Source organism: Lagopus muta, chromosome 1 (genome assembly GCF_023343835.1).
Source record: "Lagopus muta isolate bLagMut1 chromosome 1, bLagMut1 primary, whole genome shotgun sequence".
Taxonomy (NCBI): Eukaryota; Metazoa; Chordata; class Aves; order Galliformes; family Phasianidae; genus Lagopus; species Lagopus muta.
The window spans coordinates 191,882,244-191,905,475 of NC_064433.1; the positions used below are offsets into that span (position 1 = coordinate 191,882,244).

Here is a 23,232-nt window from a genome sequence, read left to right on the forward strand (position 1 = left end):
TTTCCTCCCTACATAATTTAAAAGCTCCAGCCTGCAGAGGCTTTTGCTGGAAATGCTGGCAGGAAAAACTCCCTCTGTTCCTGTCTAGACGTTTTACTGGGAAGTGTGTGGTGCGATCCTGGGAAAGGTGGTGGCTTGCTTGTGTGCAAGGAGCAGTTCTCCTTGTCAGCGGCCAAAAGGAAAAGGCTGGTTTGGTTACCTTCAATAGTTCTCTAGGAAACAATAAAATCTTAGAAATGAGCAATCTCTCTGCTGAGCCCAAATTTCTATTCTGCCTGTATTTTTTTTTACCAAGAAAATCATAAATTCAGAGAATATCCCAAGCTGGAAGGGACCCACAAGGGTCACCGAGTCCCAACTCCTTAAAATCTTATCTTATAGCTTGCTTGCAGAGGAGCAGATGCAGCTGGAAGGTTTTTGAGGTGAAGACAAAGTTGATGGTACTCTTTGAAAGGCAATGCCTATTTCTAGATCTGCAAGTGCTTTTGTTTCCACCTAACTACAGAAAAATGTTTATTCCTTGTGATTGCTGATGAACATTTTCTCACATGCAATTTCCTATTGTTCTCCACAGCAGTATAAATCTCCAGCACTTGAAAATGATTATGCTGAACAGTACAGGAGAGCTCAAACAATTCTCCTTTTTTTTTAATGCCTTCTTAAACAAGAACCAGCTGAAGGAAAATAGCATCATCTTTGCATAACATGCCCTAACAAAACCAAATGCCCTAAGCTTTGCAGAAAGCTAAGGAAGATGTAGACAAGGATGGTGCTAAAAGTTGCAGCTTTTCTTTGTAGCTCAGAGGTTCCATTGCAAACCCAGCTTGAAATGTGACTTTTAGTTCAGTTAGGCAGCTCAGTAGGAATGCCACTTACCAGAATAATACAGCCCTTTTGAGATTTATTCATCAACAGCAACTGTGATGCTCTAGGAGAGAATCATTTTTATTGCATGAGGTAAGTAAATCATGCCCTGAGCAAGAAACTACTCCATTTTTAAAAACATATTTTATCTAATAAGGTGTAGATGTTAGCTGAACATTTTCTTGAAGTTTTTTTTGTGCTTATTTATGTATGCTCTCCATCCTCATGCAGTGAATTCTCTGCTACTTGCTAACAATGCAGCTCATGCTGGTACCTCTTCTCAGAGAAAGCATGAATAATATGTTTTCTCAGCCTGGCTCAGCAGGCTCAGTAAACTTAATGAGACGGGTTAGTTTTTTTTATTTGTTTGTTTGTTTGTTTGAAGATCTTTAATTTTCTTCCAAAATTGACAACAGGGTCAAGTTATTACAAGCAAAGCAGACAGACACACACTAACTCTCATGAGCACATATGTATGTGCTCAAGCAAATCATATACACTGCATTTCTTTCTGCACACAGAATGAAAAAAGAGATGTAAGACATGAAGCAGTTATGTATGAACTGTCTGAAGCTGCGACTTTCTGCAGATGTCCCAAGTTGTTTTCCAAGAATACTTCTTATTTTCATTAAGGATGAAAACCCAGACTTGGAAATATGTGGGAGAAGGTCCAGAAGGCCTGAAGGCCAAATTCTGCCTGTAGTTACAACAGCACAGTTGTTCAGAGCCACCTACTTAGCTACAATCAATTCTCTATTACCCGTACCAATGGGATGGCTGAGATACTGCAGACAAAGAAGAAAAGAAGACACAACAAAATCACACAAAAAGAATGAATCCTAAAAAGCATAAGTTATCTGGACTCAGAATGATTGCATAGAGCCTGCTTAGATAATTTAGGGTAATCCTGGCAGGCCACCCAAGGGAGACCAAGACTTGACAACATTTCTTTATGTGTGATGAAGAGAATGTCAGGAGCATTCCGGTTATATGCTAAAAAAATGAAAAGAAGAGCAGCGTGGTTTAGACTTCATTAATAAGGAATCGTAGCTAAACAGCCCATGGGTGACATTTTCTCAGTGCAGTCATATAAGATAGACTGATTCATTGTGGGTTCCAGAAGAAAATGCAGAATGTGAAAATGCCAGCTTTTTCTTTTATATATTCTTAGTTGCCTTCAACCTTCTTAGTTCTCATTACCTACATCCTCAGTTTCTGACTGAGTCATCTGTTACAGAGGCCCAAAATTACAGAGCACTCTGACTATTCTAAAAGTAAAACCATAAAGAAAATTGTTGAGAGCGGCTTGGTTTCAGGATTCCTAAGGATGCAAGGCTCATGCCACCATGCTGTCAGCCAGTTCTGTCTCATGATAACCAGTAAATCTATTGAACATTCAACTGATGTCAACAAGTGATTCACAAATTGGTCTTATAAGACTGTAACCTTAGGTCTAAAAGTGTTAGCAATGCATTACAGCCAGCAGACACAGATGAAATGAGATCTCATTAGTCCTGCAGTACTCTTCATCTGCTGATAACCCAGTGAGCAGCCCTGGGCAAGTTGTTTCACTTTTCTTGTACCTCCATCTCCATTTTTTAATAAAGAATTTAGGAAATGAATGGCAGATTGATATACAAAAGCCATGCGTAATCATTTATAACAGCATATTGCAAGGCTTATAAAGAAATGGCTCAATTACATGCATTTAAGCAAAATCCATTCCCACTTACATTAAGAAATACAGTGGCCATCAAGGACTCAAACACTGTTTCACATTCTCTAGGACCGGATGTAATAATTCAATTCGCATCAATTACAGGCACTGGATTAATTAATTACAAGTTTTCTGGGAGCGTATAGAATAATATGTGTCTCACTGCACCTCCCTGTACCGCATGAGCCAATGGAAGGGAGAAGACAACACGCTGTAGTTTTGAGGCACCAGCAGTGAGATGGCACAGCACAGGGGAGAAGTGATTTTCACTTGGAAAAAGTGATTTGTATGCAGCCCAGCTCACCAGCAACAAAGCCATTCCTCGCAGCTCTTTAGGGGCTCATACAAAACGAGCACAGCAAGCTCTCTGCTCTTCTTGCTGGATTATTAAGTGCATCTCCACTCACGCCGCTACAAACTCCATTCTCATTGTGGCACACGGCTGACAGACCTGCATTCATCCAAGCTACAGCTGGATTGATACAAACTCTGAAATGCCCTTTTCCTTCAGAGCAGCCTTTTGAAGGTAGAATTGAGGCACATCAACTTGGCACTACATGAGAAACATGCACAACTACTTCCTTTCTGTAAACGGTGAAGTTTCAGTATTCAGAGTTTTCTGCTGATAATTTGAAAAGTAGAATTGGAAAATCAAGAAAATATTTTATCAGCAGTCAAGAAAGCCACGACACTCTTATACTAAGACAAATGAAACTTTGTAGATAATGTAAAATTTTTTTGAATTTAAAGATGCTTTAAAATACGTTCCATGTTTTGCACAGGGAAGAGATAGCTGAGATTCTAACACAAATTAAATCCTTTCTTGGTCTCTTTTATTGTTGTTGTTTCCATGTTAAATGGCCTAACCAACAGTTTCCACTTCTCTTCAGAGATCATTCAGTGACTCGCTACATTTTCCTGACATAAGCATCTCTGTTTTAATTTTATTCCATCACCCTCAGACGACTCCTAAACTCTCCCCCTCCTCAAACCCTTTCCCATCACATTTTCCTCGCGGCTGAGATAGGAACAGAAGCCTCAGCAACATTCAGGCAATGGCAGCTTGCCAGGGGAGCCTTTTATGCACAGCCTTGTCAGAAGCAGGGATTGTCACAGTGGGCTCAGAACTATTTGTACTCGAATCCACAACAATATTTCAACTTATTTCACTGGAGCGAGCTTTGCATTGCCAATTATTTTTTCCCCCCGTTTTAAGTAATACATGTATATTTAAAACCTCTATCTATTTTGCAAATGGAAAGAAATTCAGTGCTGAAAGTAGCTAAATTCAGCAAAATCTAATGCTTGGAAACACCGCTGGAGTCAAGCATCTATTTAAACACTACAGGGAGGCAAAAGCTTGATTATATAACCTGAAACAATATTTAAAAAAAACCCACTCCATTGTGTCATTCTGAGGCATGTCAAAGAGCAGCTTAAAGTCAGAGGCTTCTGTGATTCAGGGAGACAGATGCATACCTCTGTTCTCTTTGTAATGTATAATATTGGTTAACAATGCACTGAGAAGGAAGCAAAGGCATTTCCCAAAACAGAAAGCATGGGAAAAGGATCAAAGATGTCATTACACTTTAACTTGCTAAAAGTGCTAAAAATGCATACTGGGGCAGCAATGGATTGCATAGCTGTGATCACTATACAGGGACCAAACAACAAAAGCAGCTAAGGTGATAATAGGAAAAATAATTAAAGATTTTAACACCTAGTTGGCCGATGAAAGCAGGCATCTCCTCATCTTATTTTTCTGAACACTTACTGTATTTTTGCAGGATAAAAGTGTGCCAATGGAAAAGCAAGCTGGTGCTGTGTCTGCAAACTGGAGTAATGAGTAACATCTCTGTCACTGTGCAGTCGTCCCTGAAATTTTGGGAAAAGCATGTACTTTTCAAGAGGATTCTCTTTAACATGACCGGATACCAAGCACACAGACTGCCTGCTGCTCCTGGGTTGTGGCACGCACACAGGAAGAATAAAAGATGTCTTGTGTTCTCCAGCTCTACGCTGGTATAAATGACGATCGTATAAGTGAAAAAAAAATGTATACAGAAAGTCTTTTATGGTGATATTGAAGAAAAAGAACATGATGAAATGGGAATATAGCTTACTGTACACATATTAAATATTCGACTGGCAGTGCCTGATTAGCTAACGTCTATATTTTGAAAGGCTTTTCTCTCTGAATGCTCATATCAATATATTGTATAACCAAGGCAATGGATTGAGGAAACAAGGACTGTAAATTAAGGTTAGCATCACCAACTACAAATGAATGCCTCCAAATGGGCAGATGGACAGGAGTTTGTTAGGTTGCTGCTTTGTGAATTTGTGCCAGAGCTAGAGATGGCTCTGCTAGCATGTGCTGCCCACAGAGCAGCACAGGAGGTAATCGTCTGCTTTGGCTGGAGGAACTTTTCACAAACTGCAACAACTGCTTATAATTAAGAAAGCTGCTTCCCACGAAGGGAGGAATAGCAGTAATCCAGAAGGCAGACAGTTTTTAACTTAGGATAGGTCATTTGGAAAGCCATGCCAGTGCATAAATAACATTGTTTGGGCCGACCTTGACTGACACAGATTGTACCCCTGCATAAAAGCTGAGTGGCACAAAGCCAATCGTCCTGCTTTCTCTCAGTGCAGACTTGATACAAAACCTGCAAGAACCAGCATTCTTTGAATCAGCCATGATTTCTGTGAAATAAAAGATCCCAGTAAAACGGGGACAACACAATGGGAGTTCGCCTGATGATCCTCAAAGGTTTTCACTAGCTTTCATTTGCAAAAAGTTAACCACCAGGATGGAGCCAGAATGCAGCATTACTTAGAGTCACAATTCAGCTGCACATTGGTCACCAGCACTGCATACTTCAAAATGCATTTGCAGAGGTCCTCTCATGTAGTGTACGTTATTCCCCACCTTTGCCTTTCAATCCTCCAGAACTATAGGCAAGCTCTTAACATGAGCACTGCTTTTTTCATCCTGTCATTGCAAATTTAATCACGTTTCAGCAGGGACGCAGATACAAATATATACAGACATCCATGGGATTAAACTGACATTTTTAGTTCTGACAGTTATCCCAACAACAATATATTGCAAGCCATATGACTTGCAACAGACCACGTAACAGAAATTCATTAAAGGATATTAGACTTTAAATACTGTCTTGCAAATAAAATTTTGGTAACAGGAAACCTACAGAACACCACAATCATATTTGAATGCTATTAGAAAATAAAGGCATACTAAGATGCAGCCTGTGAAAGAGACATCCCATTCATTCCAGGAGCACATTAAAGAGATTATTTTGCAACCACTACAATGCTACGTAAAGTGCTAGAGTTCATCTGACCTCAGCAGTGGTGAAATAAAGCACTTAAAAATCCACATGCACACATATGAACAGACAGAATTCCTTTAATAACTTATTTGGATGATACAGATTACCTGCATAACACATTTAACACAGCACATGATCTCTATTCAGTTATACAAATAAGGTTGGAAATACGTTGTGAACAACATTTGAATAACCCAGAGGATAGTTTAAAAAAATAAAAATACAGTAACAGCTATAACATTCTTGTATGGTGATACTTCAATCAGAAGTTGCCATTGGGAAATATATACCACAGTTAGTTTATTTTTAATATCACTGTAGTCTTCTGGTTTGGCTTTTCGGAGTCTTAATTTCTGCACGCAATTCCCTTTTCTGATGGATCAGTATTGAAGGGAAAAAGGGCCCTTCAATCCTTGGCAAAATATATGAGCACTGCCATTACTAGTTAAGGGAAAAGAGGCATTTTTTTCATACTGAAACAGGTTTAAAAGTGTTTTAAATTAGGAAGCTTCAAGCTAATATAACACAGTCATGCTGCTAAACCACTACTGTGATTGAAAATGATCCTGCTCTCTTGTGTATTTCCCTACATCAGCATGAGCATTTATGCAATCTGCAAAGCAAATCAAACAAATTAACCTGAATTAAAACTAATCTGAGATAAATTTGTGTATTTAAGAATCAAAAAAAGCTATTTCTGATCTGATTAATTCCCTTAAACAGTTCACTGGATATAAATGTTGATGATTGTCTAGACAATGAGAGCAATTAGGTACAGCTAAACACATCTTCAGCCTCAGCTGAAACTACTCAAAAAGTATGAATAGAGCTAAATGGCATAGCCAAAATTCTGGTAAGGAATTAACATCACATAAACTCATGCTATTTTATCAATCCAAATGAGATGTACTTTGAGATTTGCAGTTTGAAGGGCACTTGTTAATAAGGCTTCCTTATTTAACAAACAATTCTTCTCACACCAAATAAAAAAAAAAGCTGGATAAAAAATAAAAAAGTTTTAAGGCCATCCAAAAGGAACCAAATGATTTAAAAAAAAAAAAAAAAATTAATAAACTGGTTTGAAATACTTTGCTTATTTCGTTTCTTTAGCTTACGCTTCCAAAATCCCATCACATTTATCTGTCAGAATGCTGTGTGTCTTCAAAACTCTATAAGAGATGTCCATAGCAAAGGAGAACTACTGCATTTTAACAACTCTTGCTGGACATCATATATGCTTTTCAGAATGGCTGTGCTTTCTCTCACTATGAGCAGAACATATTTCATGTCTGAGCCTTTCCTCTATCCTCTTAACTTTTCAGATTTTTACTCTGTTGTTTTTTTTTTTTTTTTTCCAAACTCAATTCTGTTTTTGCCAATGAGAGAGATGAAGTCTTCAGAGCAGGTACGCTCCTTGTTTCGATTACTTTCCAACACTCAATGCCCAGCTCTTGGTTTGTCTTAATATCCATTCAGTCCATGCTACTGCCTTCCTGAAGAGCCAAACAGAATACACAAAAGAAAAAGGTTATGGCTTTATTCTGTAACTGAGGCTTGTTTTCAGGTTAAATATACTCAGTATCACACAAATGTTATTTAAATGGGCTGTACAATTCATACTATCACTTTAGTGATCTTAATAAGATCTTAAAGTTGTGTCTATGAGGTAAATGCTTCTCCTCAATGCACAACTCTTTCTACCATGAAATAAAGGATCTTAGCCCTTTGTTCTTCTGCTTCACGTACTTTCTCCTTTGCTCACGCACTCTCACAACGGAAACTGTGGAGATTCGGGTTCCTGGCACTACTAATTTGAACACTAATGAACAATTTATTAATGGTTTATTTCCTCCCTGCATACTGCCAACCTCACATACCCTCGGGAGAAAAGGCGGGAAACACTATGCCCCCTCACCCCACTCCCAGCTCTGCGCATGCGCCACGCTCCCTGCGGCTGCCTCACTACGCAGGCGCGCCGCCCTCCCGCGCTCTCCCTACGACGGGAAGCCAGAGGGGCCCGCCGGCAGCCCGCATGCGCACCGCTCATCCGGGCTCCACATGGCGCATGCACACTGCGAGCGGCCGGGCCCGGTGCACTGTGGGAAGGAGGCGGCCCTTGCTCCCGGCGGAGGGTGGCGGTGAATCCTCCCGGCCGCTCACAGCAGTGTGGAGCCGCTTCCCCCCCCCCCTACCCCTCCTCCCTCCCTCCCCCCCGGCCGCCTCCTCCTCCTCCTCCTCCTCCTCCTCCCCACATCCCCCCCCTCCCCCCCCCCCCGCGGCTCGGCGGATTTAAAGGGGCAGCCCCACCGATCCGGGGGGCCATGCCGAACTTCTGCGCGGCCCCCAACTGCACCCGCAAGAGCACGCAGTCTGACCTGGCCTTCTTCCGCTTTCCCCGGGACCCGGTCAGGTGAGAGCCCAGATCGGGAAAAACAACCGGGGAGCGGCGGGGAGGAGGGAGCGGGCACCGTGCCTCGCTTCTCCCCTCGCATCCCGGCCTGACACCCCGGCTGGGAGGCGGCTCGCTCCCTCCCTCCTCCTTTTTTCCGTGCTCCTCCTCACCTAGGCGGGAAGACTTCACTGTCAGGAGCCGCCCGCTTCTCCTCCTGGCGGCGGCCGCCCGCTCTGTGGTGCCCGAGGGGCGGGGCTCTGCGGGACCCTCCGGCCCGCGGCGGGAGGCGGGAGCGCTGCTGCGCATGCGTCGAGGCGGCCGTTCGCTGCTCCCGCTGCACCCCTGCATGTGGGGGTTGTGTTTGTGAGGAGTGGGGGGAGGTTGGATGTAAGAGGAATGTGAGGGAGGGCGTGCCTGCCTCTAAACGGCACTGTGAGAGGGTGCTAGGGTGTGAGGGAGTGAAGGGTTGCTTGACTCTGAGGATGCCTTGCTTTGACAGGTGTCCCGTGCTCATCAATAGCCCATTCCATGCCAAGTGGTGCTTAGAGAGGTTTTGAAGTGCCCTCCCTCAAAACCCCTCTGGATGCCATGCTGTAGGGGGCTCTGCTGGGGCAGGGTTGGGTTCGGAGGACCCTGGAGTGTCTCCAGTCTCAGTCATTTCATAAATGGCAGAATGGCTCAATGCCCAGACAATTGAATGGATAAAGAATTGGTTGGATGGTCGCAATCAGCCCTGCAGAGAAATACCTGGGGGTCCTGATGGATGAAAAACATAACATGAGCTAGCAGTGTGCTCTTGCACATTGGAAAGCAAATGGAACCCTGAGCTCCATCAGAAGAGGGGTGGCCAGCAGGGACAGGGAGGTGATTGTCCCCCTCTACTCTGCTTTTGTGGAGCCCCATTTGCTGTACTGTGTCCAAGTCTGGAGCTCCCAGTACAAGAAAGACAGGGAGCTGTTGGAGAGGGTCCAGAGGAGCCACAAAGACGATCAGGGGACTGGAGCATCTCCCCTATGAAGACAGGCTGAGGGAGCTGGGCTCGTTCAGTCTGGAGAAAAGAAGGTTGAGTAGTGACCTCATTGCAGCCTTTCAGTACCTAAAGAGAGACTACAAACAGGAGGGGAATCAATTCTTTGAAAGGGTAGATAACTGCAGGACAAGGGGAAATGTTTTGAAGATGAGGGAGGGAGGATTTAGGTTGGATGTCAGGGCAAAATTCTTTACAGAGAGAGTGGTGAGGTGCTGGAACAGCTGCCCAGAGAGGCTGTGATACCCTGTCCATCCCTGGAGATGTTCAAGGCCGGATTGGATGGGGCCCTGGGCAGCTTGGTCTAGTATTAAATGGGGAGGTTGGTGGCAGGGGGGTTGCAGCTTCATGATCCTTGAGGTCCCTTACAACTCTGGCCATTCTGTGATTCTGTGAAGTGAAAGGTTTTGAATGGCTCTATGTCCCAATTGAAGTTGGTCATGGAGTGGTGTCCTCCAAGGGTCTGACTTGGGACCAGTGACGTTCAACATCTTTGTCAGTGACATAGGTGATGGGTTTGAGTGCACCCTCAGAATGTTTGCTGATGACACCAAGCTGAGTGGTGCAGTTGACACAACAGAAAGAAAGGACTTGGATGGACGTAAAAAGTAGGCCCACATGAACCAAGCAAGGTTCAGCAATGCGAACTGCAAGGTGTTGCACTTGAGTCTGGGCAGTCCTGTATAGGCATACAGGCTAGGAGAAGAACTCATTGAGAGTAGCCCTGCAGAGAACATAGGAATCCTGGTGGATGACAGGTCGTCCATGAGCCAGCAGTGTACTCTTGTGGCCAAGAGGGCTAACAGTACCCCGGGTCACATTAAACTGAATGTGATTTGCAGCCCTGGAGGCCAACCATACCCAGGGCTGAATCAAAAGAGGACTGGCAGCAGAGCAAGGGAGGTCATTGTCTCTCTTGACTCTGCACTCATGAGGCCCCATCTGGAGTACTGCATCCATTGACTTGCAACCTTTGTGATGAGCAGCTGTCAGTGAGTTGGTGATCAATGGTAGAGCATCCTAAGCAGAAGTGGTGAGGTATTCAAGTTCCAAATTCCAAGCAGAATCTGTGTGCTGGTAAAGCAATAGTTGCATGAGTTGATTTAGGCCGTGGAAAGTGCAGTGAGAAGTAAGACGTATTTAGATGTAGAAATCAACCTGTCAGTTTCACTTCTGTTCCACTGTAGATCATGGTGCAGATTCTCCTGGAAGCTGTGCTAAGGCACGTGGAAGGCTGGGAGGTGATACAGGATAACTGGCTTGGCTTCTCTAAGGGCAGATCCTGCCTGACCGACTTTGTGGCCTTCTATGATGGCCTAGCTGTGACAATGGACAAGGGAAGAGCCACTGATGTCATCTATCTGGACTTCAGTAAGGCCTTTGACACAGTCCCCCATAACATCTTTCTCTCCAAGTTGGAAAGATATGGATCTGATACATGGACTGTTTGATGGACAAGGAACTGGTTGCAAGATCAGTGGTGGTCAGTGGCTTAAAATGGTGGTGAGAACCAGTGCTTTTTAACATTTCCATCACTGACATCAACAGTGGGATCGAGTGCACCCTCAGCAGTTGGCGGATGACACCAAGCTGTGTGGTGCAGTCAACGTGTCCAAGGGATGGGATGCCATCCAGAGAGATCTGGACAGGCTAAGCAATGAGCCCAGGAGAACCTCATGAGGTTCAATAAGTCCAATTTCCAATCTGCACGTGGTTCGTGGCAACCCTTGCTATCTGTACAAGCTGGGAAATGTAAGGATGGAGCACAGCCCTGCTGAAAAGACCTAGGAATACTGGTGGCTGGTAGCTGGACGTGAGCCAGTGTGTCCTCACAACCCAGAAAGCCTACTGTATCCTGGGTTGCATCTAATGCAGTGTCAGCAGGGCAAGGGGGTGATCCTGTGCCTTTGCTCTGTGCTGTAAGACCTCACCTGGAGTACTGTGACCTGATGTGGAGTCCTCAGTACAGGAGGGACATGGAGCTGGTAGAGCATATCCAGAGGAGGGCCACAAAAATGATCCAAGGAATGGAACACCTCTCCCGTGAGGACAGGCTGAGAGAGCTGGGGCTGTGCAGCCTGAAGGCTCCAGGGAGAGCAGCCTGTCGGTGTCTAAAGGGGGGCTGTAAGAAAGAAGGGAACAGGCTCTTTCACAGGAGTAGGACAAAGGGAGATGATTTTGTATTAAAGAAGGGCAGATTAAGGTTGGATATAAGAAAGAAGTGTTTTCTGCAAAATTGGGTTTTGGTGCTGTCTGAGCTTCAGGCATAATTTGTAAGGAATCCTTGCTGGAAAATCTGAATGTTGTCAAGTTACTCAAAACTGGTCAATACATGATAGTTTAATACATGATAAAGCTACGAGATATGGTTTAGTAGCTTGTGGTACTAATAGGAATGAGAGGGTGGTTGGACTAGATGATCTTGCAGGTTGTTTCCAACCTTTTGATTCTGAGATTCTGTGTGATTCTGTTTATTGTGTAAAGAAAATACCTTTCTCAGTTCATAAGTTCTGTATTGAAAGGAGCTTTGGTTTAACGTTTGCCGTTGTAGCATGTCGGAAAGAAGTCCAGAAATGTGCAGTTACTGGAATTATAAACTAAAACTGAAATACTTACAACTTCTTAATGTATTTACTATCAGCCATCGTTTGTGGAAGCTTAAAGGTCTTTTGGAAAAAATGTGTGTCAGCTACAGTGAGTTGAACAGCATAAATTAATGTTTGCAAAAAGAGGGGTGCCCATGGAATTGAATCTCAGTTATGGTTGTAGGAATGGCTTACTTGTGAGTCAGTAACTGATGACAGTCAGTTATTACTCTTAACATTTACCATCTCCCTTTAGTTGTGTGGCCACCTGACAAAATACCAACACTCCAGTCTTTGCCACTGAAGTTCCATAGATGCCTAGGGCTCCAGTTACAGATCTTATGCTCCAGTGGGTGAAGAGCTTGGTGCCACAAACTCAGGCTCTTTGTGCCAAGATCATTTATTCAGGAGTTGATTTCAGCACAGAAGGTGGCAGCCACAGCTGCCTTTATGTAACCAGGGGAGAAAACAAGAAAGGAGAGGAGCTTTTGGTAATTTTATCTTTGTGCAACTCTTTTTCCCAGTATGGCTCTTCTGAGAAGCTTGTGGTACCTTTTGATGTTGCTGAAGAGTCTGATATGGTGCCTACCTTCTACTAGTATGTACTTAACTTGTTTTCTGGATGGCAGCAACGTTGGAGATAGAGGGGTTTGGGCTGACTTTGCTTTGACAACTGTATGCCAGCTCTGATGTATGTGCTGTATATATGTGCTGTATATGTGCCATTGCTGCCACCAGTTTGTTCCTGTGTTTGCTAGGAGGTGATTCAGAGGAGCTATCATAAAGCAGGAGGCTTTGACTTTGCTCTGTGGTGGTCTTCCTCAGCCACCCTGAGTCAGTGGAGAAAAGCATGTAAGGTCAGGCTCTTGTTCTGACCACCCCTCTGGACTGAAGCATTCTCCATTCACTATCAGGAGTCTCATCAGCCTTTGTGACAGCCAGTATGATTGCCCTTAATTGTTTGGTAATTGGAGCACCTGCTTAGGAAGTATTAGAGCTGGACTAAATATGGTCTGCATGTTAAAGTTCTCCAATGTAAAAAAGCCTATTTATGCTGTGTGGTTAAAGGAAGAGCGTTCTGCTGTGCTGCCAAAAGGCTGAGCAGGAGAAGTGTTTTTATTTTAATAAAAGATGTTATCTGTGAATCTATGAGAATAATCTATTAGAAATGATTCCTGTTTTATGGTTCTTGTTGCTGCTGTTATTTTTTTGTTCCAAGTGCCAATTAAAAAAACAAGGAGAGAGAAATCTAAGTTGAAAAGCTGAGAAGCATGTAGCAAAGTGTTGTGTTGTAAAAGAAGTCGTTGAGAATGAAAGTTCCTTCTCATTTTTACTGTAGGATTACTGTGATAGCATTGTGATTCTTGGTAATGTAGCTGTTTCTGGCTTTCTTCAGTTAGTTTGGGGAGGGTTTTGGCCTAGGAGAGGTAGGAGCTTGTGTAACCTCATTACACGGATAGAATTATCAATAATAAACCGTCTATCAGATTACAGTAATGTTTGTGTTACTGTATGTGGTGAGTCTGTGGTGCCTCAAGGTGCACGTCCATTACAGCAGTGTTCCTTTGGAGAATTGTCTTTGTGGGACTTGTTCTTATTTTGAACTTCTAAATACTGAGATATTAATGACTGCTGGAATCTTCTTAACTTACACATGTAATTTACTGAGCAAATGAAATAGTAGGTGAGTTTTACTGGATGCTCTATGCTGCTCAAATGCGGTTGCATCGACCCCATTGGGGGAAGTACAAGCTGACTAAGTTACATCAGTTATTGGCAGTAGTGACTGCCTGGGTGATACTGAATGGTAAGCAAATGGATAAAAGCAGATTTTTGAAAGATCTTTTGATTCTTTACGGCCTTACATGAAGGGCAGGGCTCACTGCAAACTGGTTATGAGCCAAGCTTGAAACTGTAGGGCATTTGGTTTAAACTTAAAACTAGCTAACATTTTCTGCTTACGTGCAGGTGTCAAAGATGGGTAGAGAACTGTCGAAGGGCAGATTTAGAAGATAAAACTCCAGATCAACTCAACAAGCACTACAGACTGTGCGCTAAGCATTTTGAGACCTCGATGATATGTAGAAGTGTGAGTAAAACCAAGTATTTGTTTATTGCACCTTGCAGAACGTGATTAAGATTCTTTTTAATCAGATTGCTGCATTTGATCTTTGATCTCCTGGGTCTCTGGGAAAATAAATCTTAGTTCTAATTGACCTTGTTGTTGTGGCCCGGGGTACTGTACAGACTTGCAGATGTCTGTACTGGCAAAGGATGAGGTGGAAGCAAGCAGTTTGGGATAAGAAATGCAGAACTGCTTCTGCTGGCTTAATGATTGTCTAGCTCTGGTCTTCATTGCAATTCTTTCCTCGTGCAAAACTGTTCATTTTGTTTACTGTCACTATGTATTACAACATTATTTATGTTTACTGGGTGTAAGAATATATGTTTGCATACCTCTAATTATTGAAGATCATTAGTGTGCTGTTAGTGAAGTGTGTACATCGTGCAGTTCAATTCAGTTGCCCTCAGCTGTGGCCAAGAGGTTTAAACGTTCTGTGTATCTATCAGGCTTTTGGTTCCTGCTATTTTTTATCCAGCGAAAATCATGGTACTGTTTCCTGTTAGCATGAAGAATTGAAGGCTATTACTTCATTAAGATGATGCTGATTTTTTTTAACAGCTTACTTAGCAGTAGGAAATGATAGATTTGTGGCTTTGTACCAAATTTTGGTTTCTAGACTGAAATAGTCGGAGTTGATCTTCTCATTATATAGAATAATTAAAACATGCAGGTCAGACTGAGTTCCTAGTGGTTGTACACAGGACAGGGTCTTTGTTTAGCCAGCATCCCAGAAACAAACCAAAAAATGCCCACTGGAAGTAATTCTGGATCTGCAATGAAGCTTCATGAAACTGTTTGAAATCTTTGGTCCAGTGACATGTCCAAGCATGGTCAGTTAAAGGTCTGTTCTTGATGGAAACAGTTCAATTTAGACAATGTATATTTGCATATACTGTGAACTTAAATTTCTATTTAAAACATTTTAACTGCTGGAAACATTTATATGATCATCCAGAAGCCTTCCTCTTCTTCATCTGACAGATGTGCTTTCCTTCAGGATGATCAAAGTGTTTTCTTTCTGATGCATCAGTGTCTGTAACATCCAGAAAATTTATTAAAAAATAATCATAATATTCAAATAACTTTAAATTGCTGCACCAAGGATCTGTGATATGAAGATAAAGGGGTGGAAAAAGTGGTTATACTTATTTTCTTAAACATCTCTTCTCGTTTTCAGTCTTCTTGAAAATGGGTGTTGCATAGTAGAACTATATGTCTGTTTTGATGCATCAGAAAGTGAACATAATTAACTGGAAAAAAAATCTTTCTACAAAACCAACAGAAATTCATAGGTGATGCTCACTGTACACACAACACAAAACCCACAACATTTCAGAGGCTGTGCTTTTTTTCCTCCCCAAAAACACAGAATTTCAGAGACTATGCTTGCTTCCCAGAGACAACACTAATCTGGATGTCTTTACAGAGCCCTTACAGAACAGTTTTAAGAGATAATGCTGTGCCAACTATATTTGATCTTACAAGTCATCTGAACAATCCCCACAGCAGACATAGAAAACGGATAAAAGAGCTGGTAAGTTTGTAAAGTAAGTTTGATTTGGCTTTGCTTTAATGTTAGAACTATGAAAACAAGTAAGTTCATGTGAAATTTTAAATGAAACGTCTAATGATTAGCACTTTGGTGTTTTCAGTTTCCATACTGCTATTTGAGTATAATGTTATTGATTGTAAGTTAAAATCTAAATGTTACACTGAAGTTTTATCTACCAGAAGTTTAATGGGATAATCTGGAAAACAAGAGCTGATTGTGTCTTGCAGGGGAAGTGTATTGCTTCCTCTTACTTGTCATTGCAGTCCTAACTGGAAAACACCTTACAGCTGCAACCCTGCAAATCTTGCTCTGTGTTGACTGTTTCTGTTTATCTGAGTCACTTCTGCAATTCAGACATCCTTCAGAGCTCTACAAATACAATCTAGGTGTAAAAGCAAGGTCAGGCAATTTCTTGTGGAGCTGTAACTTGTCAATGGCTGTTTTGGGACACTTTGTGTCTTTAGGTCCCTGTGGATTTCAGTATACTGAAAATTAAGATGAATTTAACTCTTAAACTGTGTTTATACATCAGAACCACAGACAGATGCATTTGATAAGTGTTTATTAACTGAAACGTAGAAAATAATTGAAGGCTACTGCTATCAGTACGTGTTTGTAGTAGAATGGAATTCTTTGATGTAATTGATTTACTCATAATTGTAAAATGCAGATTGAACAATCTCCTGATGTATGTATGGGAACCTTAGCAGTAGTAGCAAACCATTCTTCTGCACTTAATAGATATGTGTTGTGACAGCAATAAACTACCTGAAGAACCTCCTTCTCTTAGACCTTCTAGCATGTTTTTGGTAGGTATTAACACTCTAAAAATGGTCTCATCTGCAATATTTGCATCTGACCTTGATATATTTCAGTATTTTAAAGGGGTCATGTGGTAGACAATAACATCAGTATATCTTTTTTTTTTTTTTTTTTTTTTTTAAGAGTGAAGATGAAATAAGAACACTGAAGCAGCAAAAGAGTAAGTGGACAAAATAATGAGTTCATAAAAACTTTGTTTACTAAGGCTGATAAGGAACTGCAGGGCACATAAGTGTAAATTTATTTATTTGCTCAGGAGGGTAATTTAGTTGCTGCTTGATTCAGATAGTTCAGCTCATTGCAATGTAGTCAGTCACTTTAAAACTGGAAAGATTCTTCTCTGGGTTCCAGTAACTTAAAGGTCATACGGATAGTAGGGGAAAGCAAATGTTATGTTTTAGTTGTCTTAACACTTACAATATTTTGTATTTTGTAGTTAATGAAGCTTTTGAACGAGAACAGGCAACTCAAGAACTGAATGAAAGCAGTGCACAAAACGCTGTCTCAGAGGAAGGTGGGGAGCAGCAAGAGGAGAAATCTGTTCCTTTAACTCTAGAAGAAAGGGAAAACAAGGATTACCTTAAGTCATTGTTTGAAATTCTGATCCTCATGGGTAAACAAAATATTCCCTTGGATAGCCATAATGCGGATGAGCTTCCAGAAGGTATTTTTACTTCAGATAACTTTCAGGCTCTGCTGGAATATAGAATCAATGCTGGAGATGAAGTTCTGAGGAAACGATTTGAGATGACTGCGGTCAATCTTGAGTATTGTTCTAAAACACAGCAGAAACAAATGCTTGAGATCTGTGAGAGCTGCATTAGAGAAGAAACATTGAGGGAAGTAAGAGACTCGCACTTCTTTTCTATTGTCACTGATGAGGTAGTAGACATAGCAGGAGAGGAACATTTGCCAGTCTTGGTGAGATTTGTTGATGATTCTCATAATCTGAGAGAAGAATTCATAGGATTTTTACCTTATGAGGCTGACCCTGAAATATTAGCTGTTAAGTTCCATACGACTATTACTGAAAAATGGGGTCTGAACATGGAATACTGTCGGGGTCAAGCCTACATCGTCTCCAGTGGATTTGCTTCTAAAATGAAAGTTGTGGCTACAAGACTCTTGGAGAAGTATCCACAAGCTGTGTATACTCTGTGTTCCTCTTGTGCCTTAAATGTATGGTTGGCAAAGTCGGTTCCTGTTGTTGGTGTTTCCACGGCCCTAGGAACAATCGAAGAAGTTCGCTGTCTTTTTAGTCGATGTCCACAGTTACTGGTGGAACTGGACAATACAATTTCTGCTCTTTTTCAGAACAACGAGGAGAAAGGTAATGAGCTGAAGGAGATCTGCCGTTCTCAGTGGACAGGCAGGCATGATACTTTTGAGGTTTTGGTGGATCTCATGCAAGCTTTGGTGCTGTGTTTGGACGCAGTAAGCAATGATTCCACTGTCAGGTGGAACAACTTCATTGCTGGTCGAGCATTTGTACTTTCAAGTGCATTAACAGATTTTGACTTCATTGTCACTATTGTAATTCTGAAAAACGTTCTGTCTTTTACGAGAGCATTTGGAAAAAACCTCCAGGGACAAACATCAGATGTATTCTTTGCAGCTAGCAGCTTAACGGCGGTGTTGCATTCTCTGAACGAAGTGATGGAGAATATTGAAGTTTATCATGAATTTTGGTTTGAGGAAGCAACAAACTTGGCTGCAAAACTGGATGTACAAATTAAACTCCCTGGAAAATTCCGCAGGTCTCAACAGGGTAACTTGGACGCTGAGTTAACGTCGGAAAATTACTACAAGGAAATTCTTAGTGTCCCTACAGTGGAACATATAATTCAAGAATTAAAAGATATATTCTCAGAACAGCATTTAAAAGCTCTGAAGTGTTTATCTTTAGTGCCCTCAGTCATGGGTCAGCTCAAATTCAATACGTCTGAGGAGCATCATGCTGACATGTACAAAAATGACTTACCTAATCCGGACACGCTTTCTGCTGAGCTTCATTGTTGGAGAATCAAGTGGAAGCACAGAGGAAAGGATATTGAACTTCCAGCTACTATTTATGAAGCACTTCACTTGCCAGACATAAAGTATTTCCCTAATGTATATGCATTGCTTAAAGTCTTGTGCATTCTTCCAGTGATGAAAGTGGAGAATGAAAAATACGAAATAGGACGAAAGCGCTTAAAGGCATACCTGAAAAACACCGTGACAGAGCAAAGGTCAAGCAACCTAGCTTTGCTGAACATAAACATTGATATAAAACATGACTTAGACTTAATGGTGGACACCTACATTAAACTCTATCCAGGTAAAGTGGAATTTCAAGCAGACTTTCTTCCCTCGAACAACTCTGAAGTAACAGAGAGCGCTTAATTTTTTTTTAAGACTGATTAAACAGCTTTTTGCTATTTAACTTGTAATGAGGAGGGGGGGAAAGACTTGGAAATCTGAAATAAATAATCACCACAATTGTATTTCCATTTTAGGTCTCAGATTTAAGAAGCTGTGGTCAATAACCCACGTTATGTTTTGTTAGTCTGTATTAAATATACTATGTGAACAAAGTCTGAAAATAAGCCCATGTTCTTTGCAGAGGTGCTTTCTGTATCTGATTGACTTAACTGGGTGCTTGCTTGCTGCATCTTGAAAAAAGTACGTTGTGATGATTGTAGATCTGATGGGGCTGTTACAATATTTGCTCATGAAATAGGTTAAGACAAAACTGAAAGTGTTAAAAAGGGTATAATCCATTTCTGTTCTGTTACTTAGAATTTGACTTCATGCTTTTTGAATTTGTCTTTGGCTGATGCCCATTCAGTTGGTATTTTGGAGAATGAATTCAGCAGTTGCACAGGCCTCATGGTGTGGACTGTTCTTGGTGTGAAGTGAATGTTGGTGGTACAGAGATACGTTTAAGGTTTCACTGGAAGAGTCAACCTCTTTAATCTCCTGACTGTTTACATTCCTTTGTGTGAGACACACAACTTTAGGCTTTTAACAAGCATGGTAGGAGTACTGAAATTCCCTAAGGACTCTAAAAAAATTAACATTTATTCCAGTACAATGTAAGTCTGTTTGACAAAAAAAAAAGAAAAAAAAAAAAGTGAGTCTTATTGTCTGTTTACTTGTGAACTCACCCAGGAAGAATTAAAATAAGAGTTCGTTGTTTGTCTAGAAGTAAGATTGAAAATATTGCTGTTATTTTTGGCAAGAATGAAACATTTTTGTACAGTTTATTGCAATTTAAAATAAAATGTGAATTGCTTTTTACACAGTATTGAATTTATTGGTAAAGCGGTGCCTCTTTGAGAATGTGTATGCTTTTGTAAGGTACCTTTTAGTTTGGTCGTGTTTGTTTTGTTTTGTGATCCTAGTGAGTAACCTTGTCTTAAGACACAGAAAGAACTCTGTAGTAACGTGTGATCTGTATGTTCTGCTGGAGCTTTTCTAAAGCGTTTTGAAACAGTTTTAACACAGCGTTCTTAATTGTGGAAGTTCTCTCTAACTGAAGCAGCAGCAGGTGGAAATAGCTTTAACTTGAATGACTGAAAAGTTCTGTAGCTATCCCGATGCACGCCAGTTGTTTAACTTAGAATTGTGCTTCTATGTATTTTCTTTCCAGTGGAGGAAAACCCCCGCAACAGAAAATTGAATGACTGTAGAGACAGTGATAAATACAACTCCCATTGTGACCACAGGCAAGCAACAAATTTGGAAAAAAACAAACCCTACAACACTTTAGTTCTAGTAAACCTAGTTATTAAAATGGTTATGTATGTCTTCAATGTTTCAGGAGCTTTTATTTACATTCGTGTAGCTAAGAATTACTTTTAAAAGTGTTATCATTTCTTTTGCTGCTATTTCTATCTGATATCTGGCATGCTTTCCTGTTCATGCAGTTGTCTCAGCCAGAAAATGTAATAACCAGTAATAGCTTGTTCTTTTTCTGAAAAGGATATATGAAAAAAAAAAAAAGTTAGGATTAGACAGAAAATCTTTGTTTAAGAGCATCTGAATTACAATCTTAATAATGGGGGCGGAAGAAAGGACGAGGGTTAGGGGGAAAATGCTTTTCTATCCTGGGAATGTTTGTCTCTTCTAGTAAACAAGGTGATGTGAGGTGAGCCTTGTACCAGTCCTCTATCAGGAATGCTTTAAGAAGGAATAAAAAAAGGTGCAGCAAAGTGACTTACTCCAATTGTTGGAATCCTCACTGCACAGCAGACTGGTTGAGCTCCCTGAGTCTTGACAGCAGGCAAGGTTTAATGCATTGTGAAGCAAGTTGGTTCCACCTAACTTCTGTTTCTGAGCTGTAATAACAACTGCAGGCTCATTTGCTATCTAAAGAAGCTGTCTAGGTACATCAGAGGGCTGCTACTGTTTGTCTTTTCATTTCTGATGAGACAGAGACCACAAAAATTGCACTTCAGCTAGTAAGATCTGTTGCTTGAGTATAGGCATGTGCATAGTTAGCCACGGAAAACTGATCCCTAGTTTCATGTGATTGACCAAAAGTGCCGAAGATTCTTTCTGATTATGTAAATGGGATCTTTTTGACTGATGTACAGAGACAAATGGAAGAAGAGAAATGCAGTAAAACACCCATTAGCTACTGAAATGTCTTCTGGAGCCAAACTGTGATTAGCTTTGCTAATTAGTTGGCTCCAAGTGCTTTGATTGGTTGCTGTGCTTGATTATCACACTGCCTTTCACAGCAATGCCCGGATTGTAATCAATCAAAAGCTCCCTACTAAGGCTATTTGAATTGTTTCTTTGCTGCAGAATACCTTGCTTCTTTTTGATGTCATCACTTGAGAACCTGTAGCAGGAGGTCTGAACGGTGGCTTTGCAGTATATGTAGGAGCAGAGAAATAGCAGGTGGCAATGGTAGGTAGCCCTCTGATGTAAGAGGACTGTGTGGAAGAAACCATTTCCTGAAAATACAGTGGCTTCCATCTGCTGGAGGTGCAGATTGGAGACAGCTGAAGGAGAATCCAATGATACAATATCAAAGAGAATATTGCTGCTAGAGCAGGCCAGAGATTGATAGAGAAGTAACTGAAACTGAGAGGAATACTGAGGATAAGCTTTGGTTCCATTTTTTAACAGACTTTTGAGACGGAGGGAATTGTCATCTTAAATAACAGATCAGTACAGGACAGTATGTGTTTCCAAGGTGCAACTGAGGTATTTGCCTGGCTTTGACCTGCCTTTTTGGAATACTCTATGTAACAAAGCAGTATGTTTTCCTCAATTGATGGTATTTTGTGTAAATAGTGCTTGTCTTAAGCATATACAAACTCTTTCCTTTTCCCATGCACAAAGTTTTTTTTAGAATGTTCTGTTGCTCCTTTCAAAAGTAGCATGTAGCTTCCTATCTCCTGTAGTGCTTTTTCTGTCTGGCTATAGAAATGTTTTAACGGCTTGTCTGGCTGCCAAAGTTCTGCTGTAAAGAAGGAAAGGACCAGAACCACTTAATGATTCTGGGTGCAGCTATCATGTTCCCCATGCACTCCGTTTATGTGAAACACTGCAAATCTCAGAGTTGCCAGAAACATCCAAATTAATCTGAAAGGATGAAAATAAATCTCTTTACTGGATCTGTTCCAGGCAGCAGTTCCTAATATAGAATAACAATAGGTGTTATCCCAAAGTAGGCTTAATATTCAATAATTTCCAGACCTCTAATGCTCTCCTGTTTCCCTAAGGGGAAAAAAAAAAGTCTTACGAAGAATCATTTCTACGTATGTGTAAGCAGTGAGGCATCAGCAAAAAATAGAATTGGGAATTGTAGATAGTTCTACAGCAGTTTCAAAATATGTGTGTGCTTGTTATATGCTGCCCTTACTTTGCAAAATTTTGTTAATTGTGTTCCATAACACTGTAATTGTACACTTTGTTATTGCCATAGGTTTTGTTTTTTTTTTTTTCCTATTTATTTTCATGTAGCAAAGCAATCTTTTCATAAAACCTTAGTTCTGTGTCTTTTCTGTTTTAGCTTGCATTATAGTTACCTCTGGGAGTGTCTTTGAAGGCAAGGCAGGTACTTGTACAATTGCGTAGAGGAAATGGACCTGGGGGTATTGATTGATGCTCGGCTGAACATGAGCCCACAGTGTGCCCAGGTGGCCAAGAAGGCCAATGGCATCCTGGCTTGCATCAGAAACAGTGTTGCAAGCAGGAGCAGAGAGGTGATGGTTCCCCTGTATTCAGCACTGGTGAGGCTGCACCTCGAGTACTGTGTCCAGTTTTGGGCCCCTCACTGCAAGAAAGACATTGAGGCCCTGGAACGTGTTCAAAGAAGGGCAACAAAGCTGGTGAGGGGTCTGGAACACAGGGCTGATGAGGAGAGGCTGAAGGAGCTGGGAATGTTCAGCCTGGAGAAGAGGAGCTCAGGGGAGACCTCATTGCTCTCTATAACTTCCTGAAGGGAGGTTGTAGTGAGCTGGGGGTCGGCCTCTTCTCTCGTGTCATCAGTGATAGGACCAGAGGGAATGGTTTCAAGCTACGGCAGGGGAGATTCAGGCTGGACATGAGGAAGTATTACTTTTCAGAAAGGGTGGTCAGGCACTGGAATGGATGCCCAGGGAGGTGGTGGAGTCACCGAGCCTGGGGGTGTTCAAGGAAAGACTGGATGTTGTGTTGAGGGATATGGTTTAGTGGGAGCTATTGGGAATAGGTGAACGGTTGGACTGGATGAGCTTTTAGGTCTTTTCCAACCTTGGTGATTCTATGATTCTATGATTCTATGAATTTATTCAGTAATACTGAGGATCAGGA

At 41.5% G+C, this 23,232-nt stretch overlaps 1 protein-coding gene and 1 long non-coding RNA gene across 3 annotated transcripts; one reads left to right on the plus strand and one right to left on the minus strand.

Annotated features, from left to right (window-relative positions):
* Positions 1–5,996: 5,996 nt before the first annotated feature.
* LOC125696383 (uncharacterized) lies at positions 5,997–13,879 on the minus strand. The gene is made up of 2 exons (XR_007378335.1): positions 8,313–13,879; positions 5,997–7,430 (listed from the first exon to the last, which is right to left on the minus strand). It is a non-coding gene; the product is annotated as an uncharacterized LOC125696383 (long non-coding RNA).
* Positions 8,204–19,722, plus strand: THAP12 (THAP domain containing 12). Of its 2 annotated transcripts, XM_048951476.1 has the most exons (5): positions 8,204–8,347; positions 13,910–14,030; positions 15,493–15,600; positions 16,564–16,600; positions 16,877–19,722. In XM_048951476.1, the coding sequence occupies exons 1-5, from the start codon at positions 8,259–8,261 to the stop codon at positions 18,823–18,825; spliced, it is 2,304 nt and encodes a 767-aa protein (XP_048807433.1). In that variant the 5' UTR covers positions 8,204–8,258; the 3' UTR covers positions 18,826–19,722. The 2 variants fall into 2 exon arrangements, with proteins under 2 accessions (XP_048807433.1, XP_048807443.1); XM_048951486.1 differs by lacking the exons at positions 8,204–8,347; positions 13,910–14,030; positions 15,493–15,600 and adding an exon at positions 16,026–16,427.
* The last annotated feature ends 3,510 nt before the right edge of the window (positions 19,723–23,232 follow it).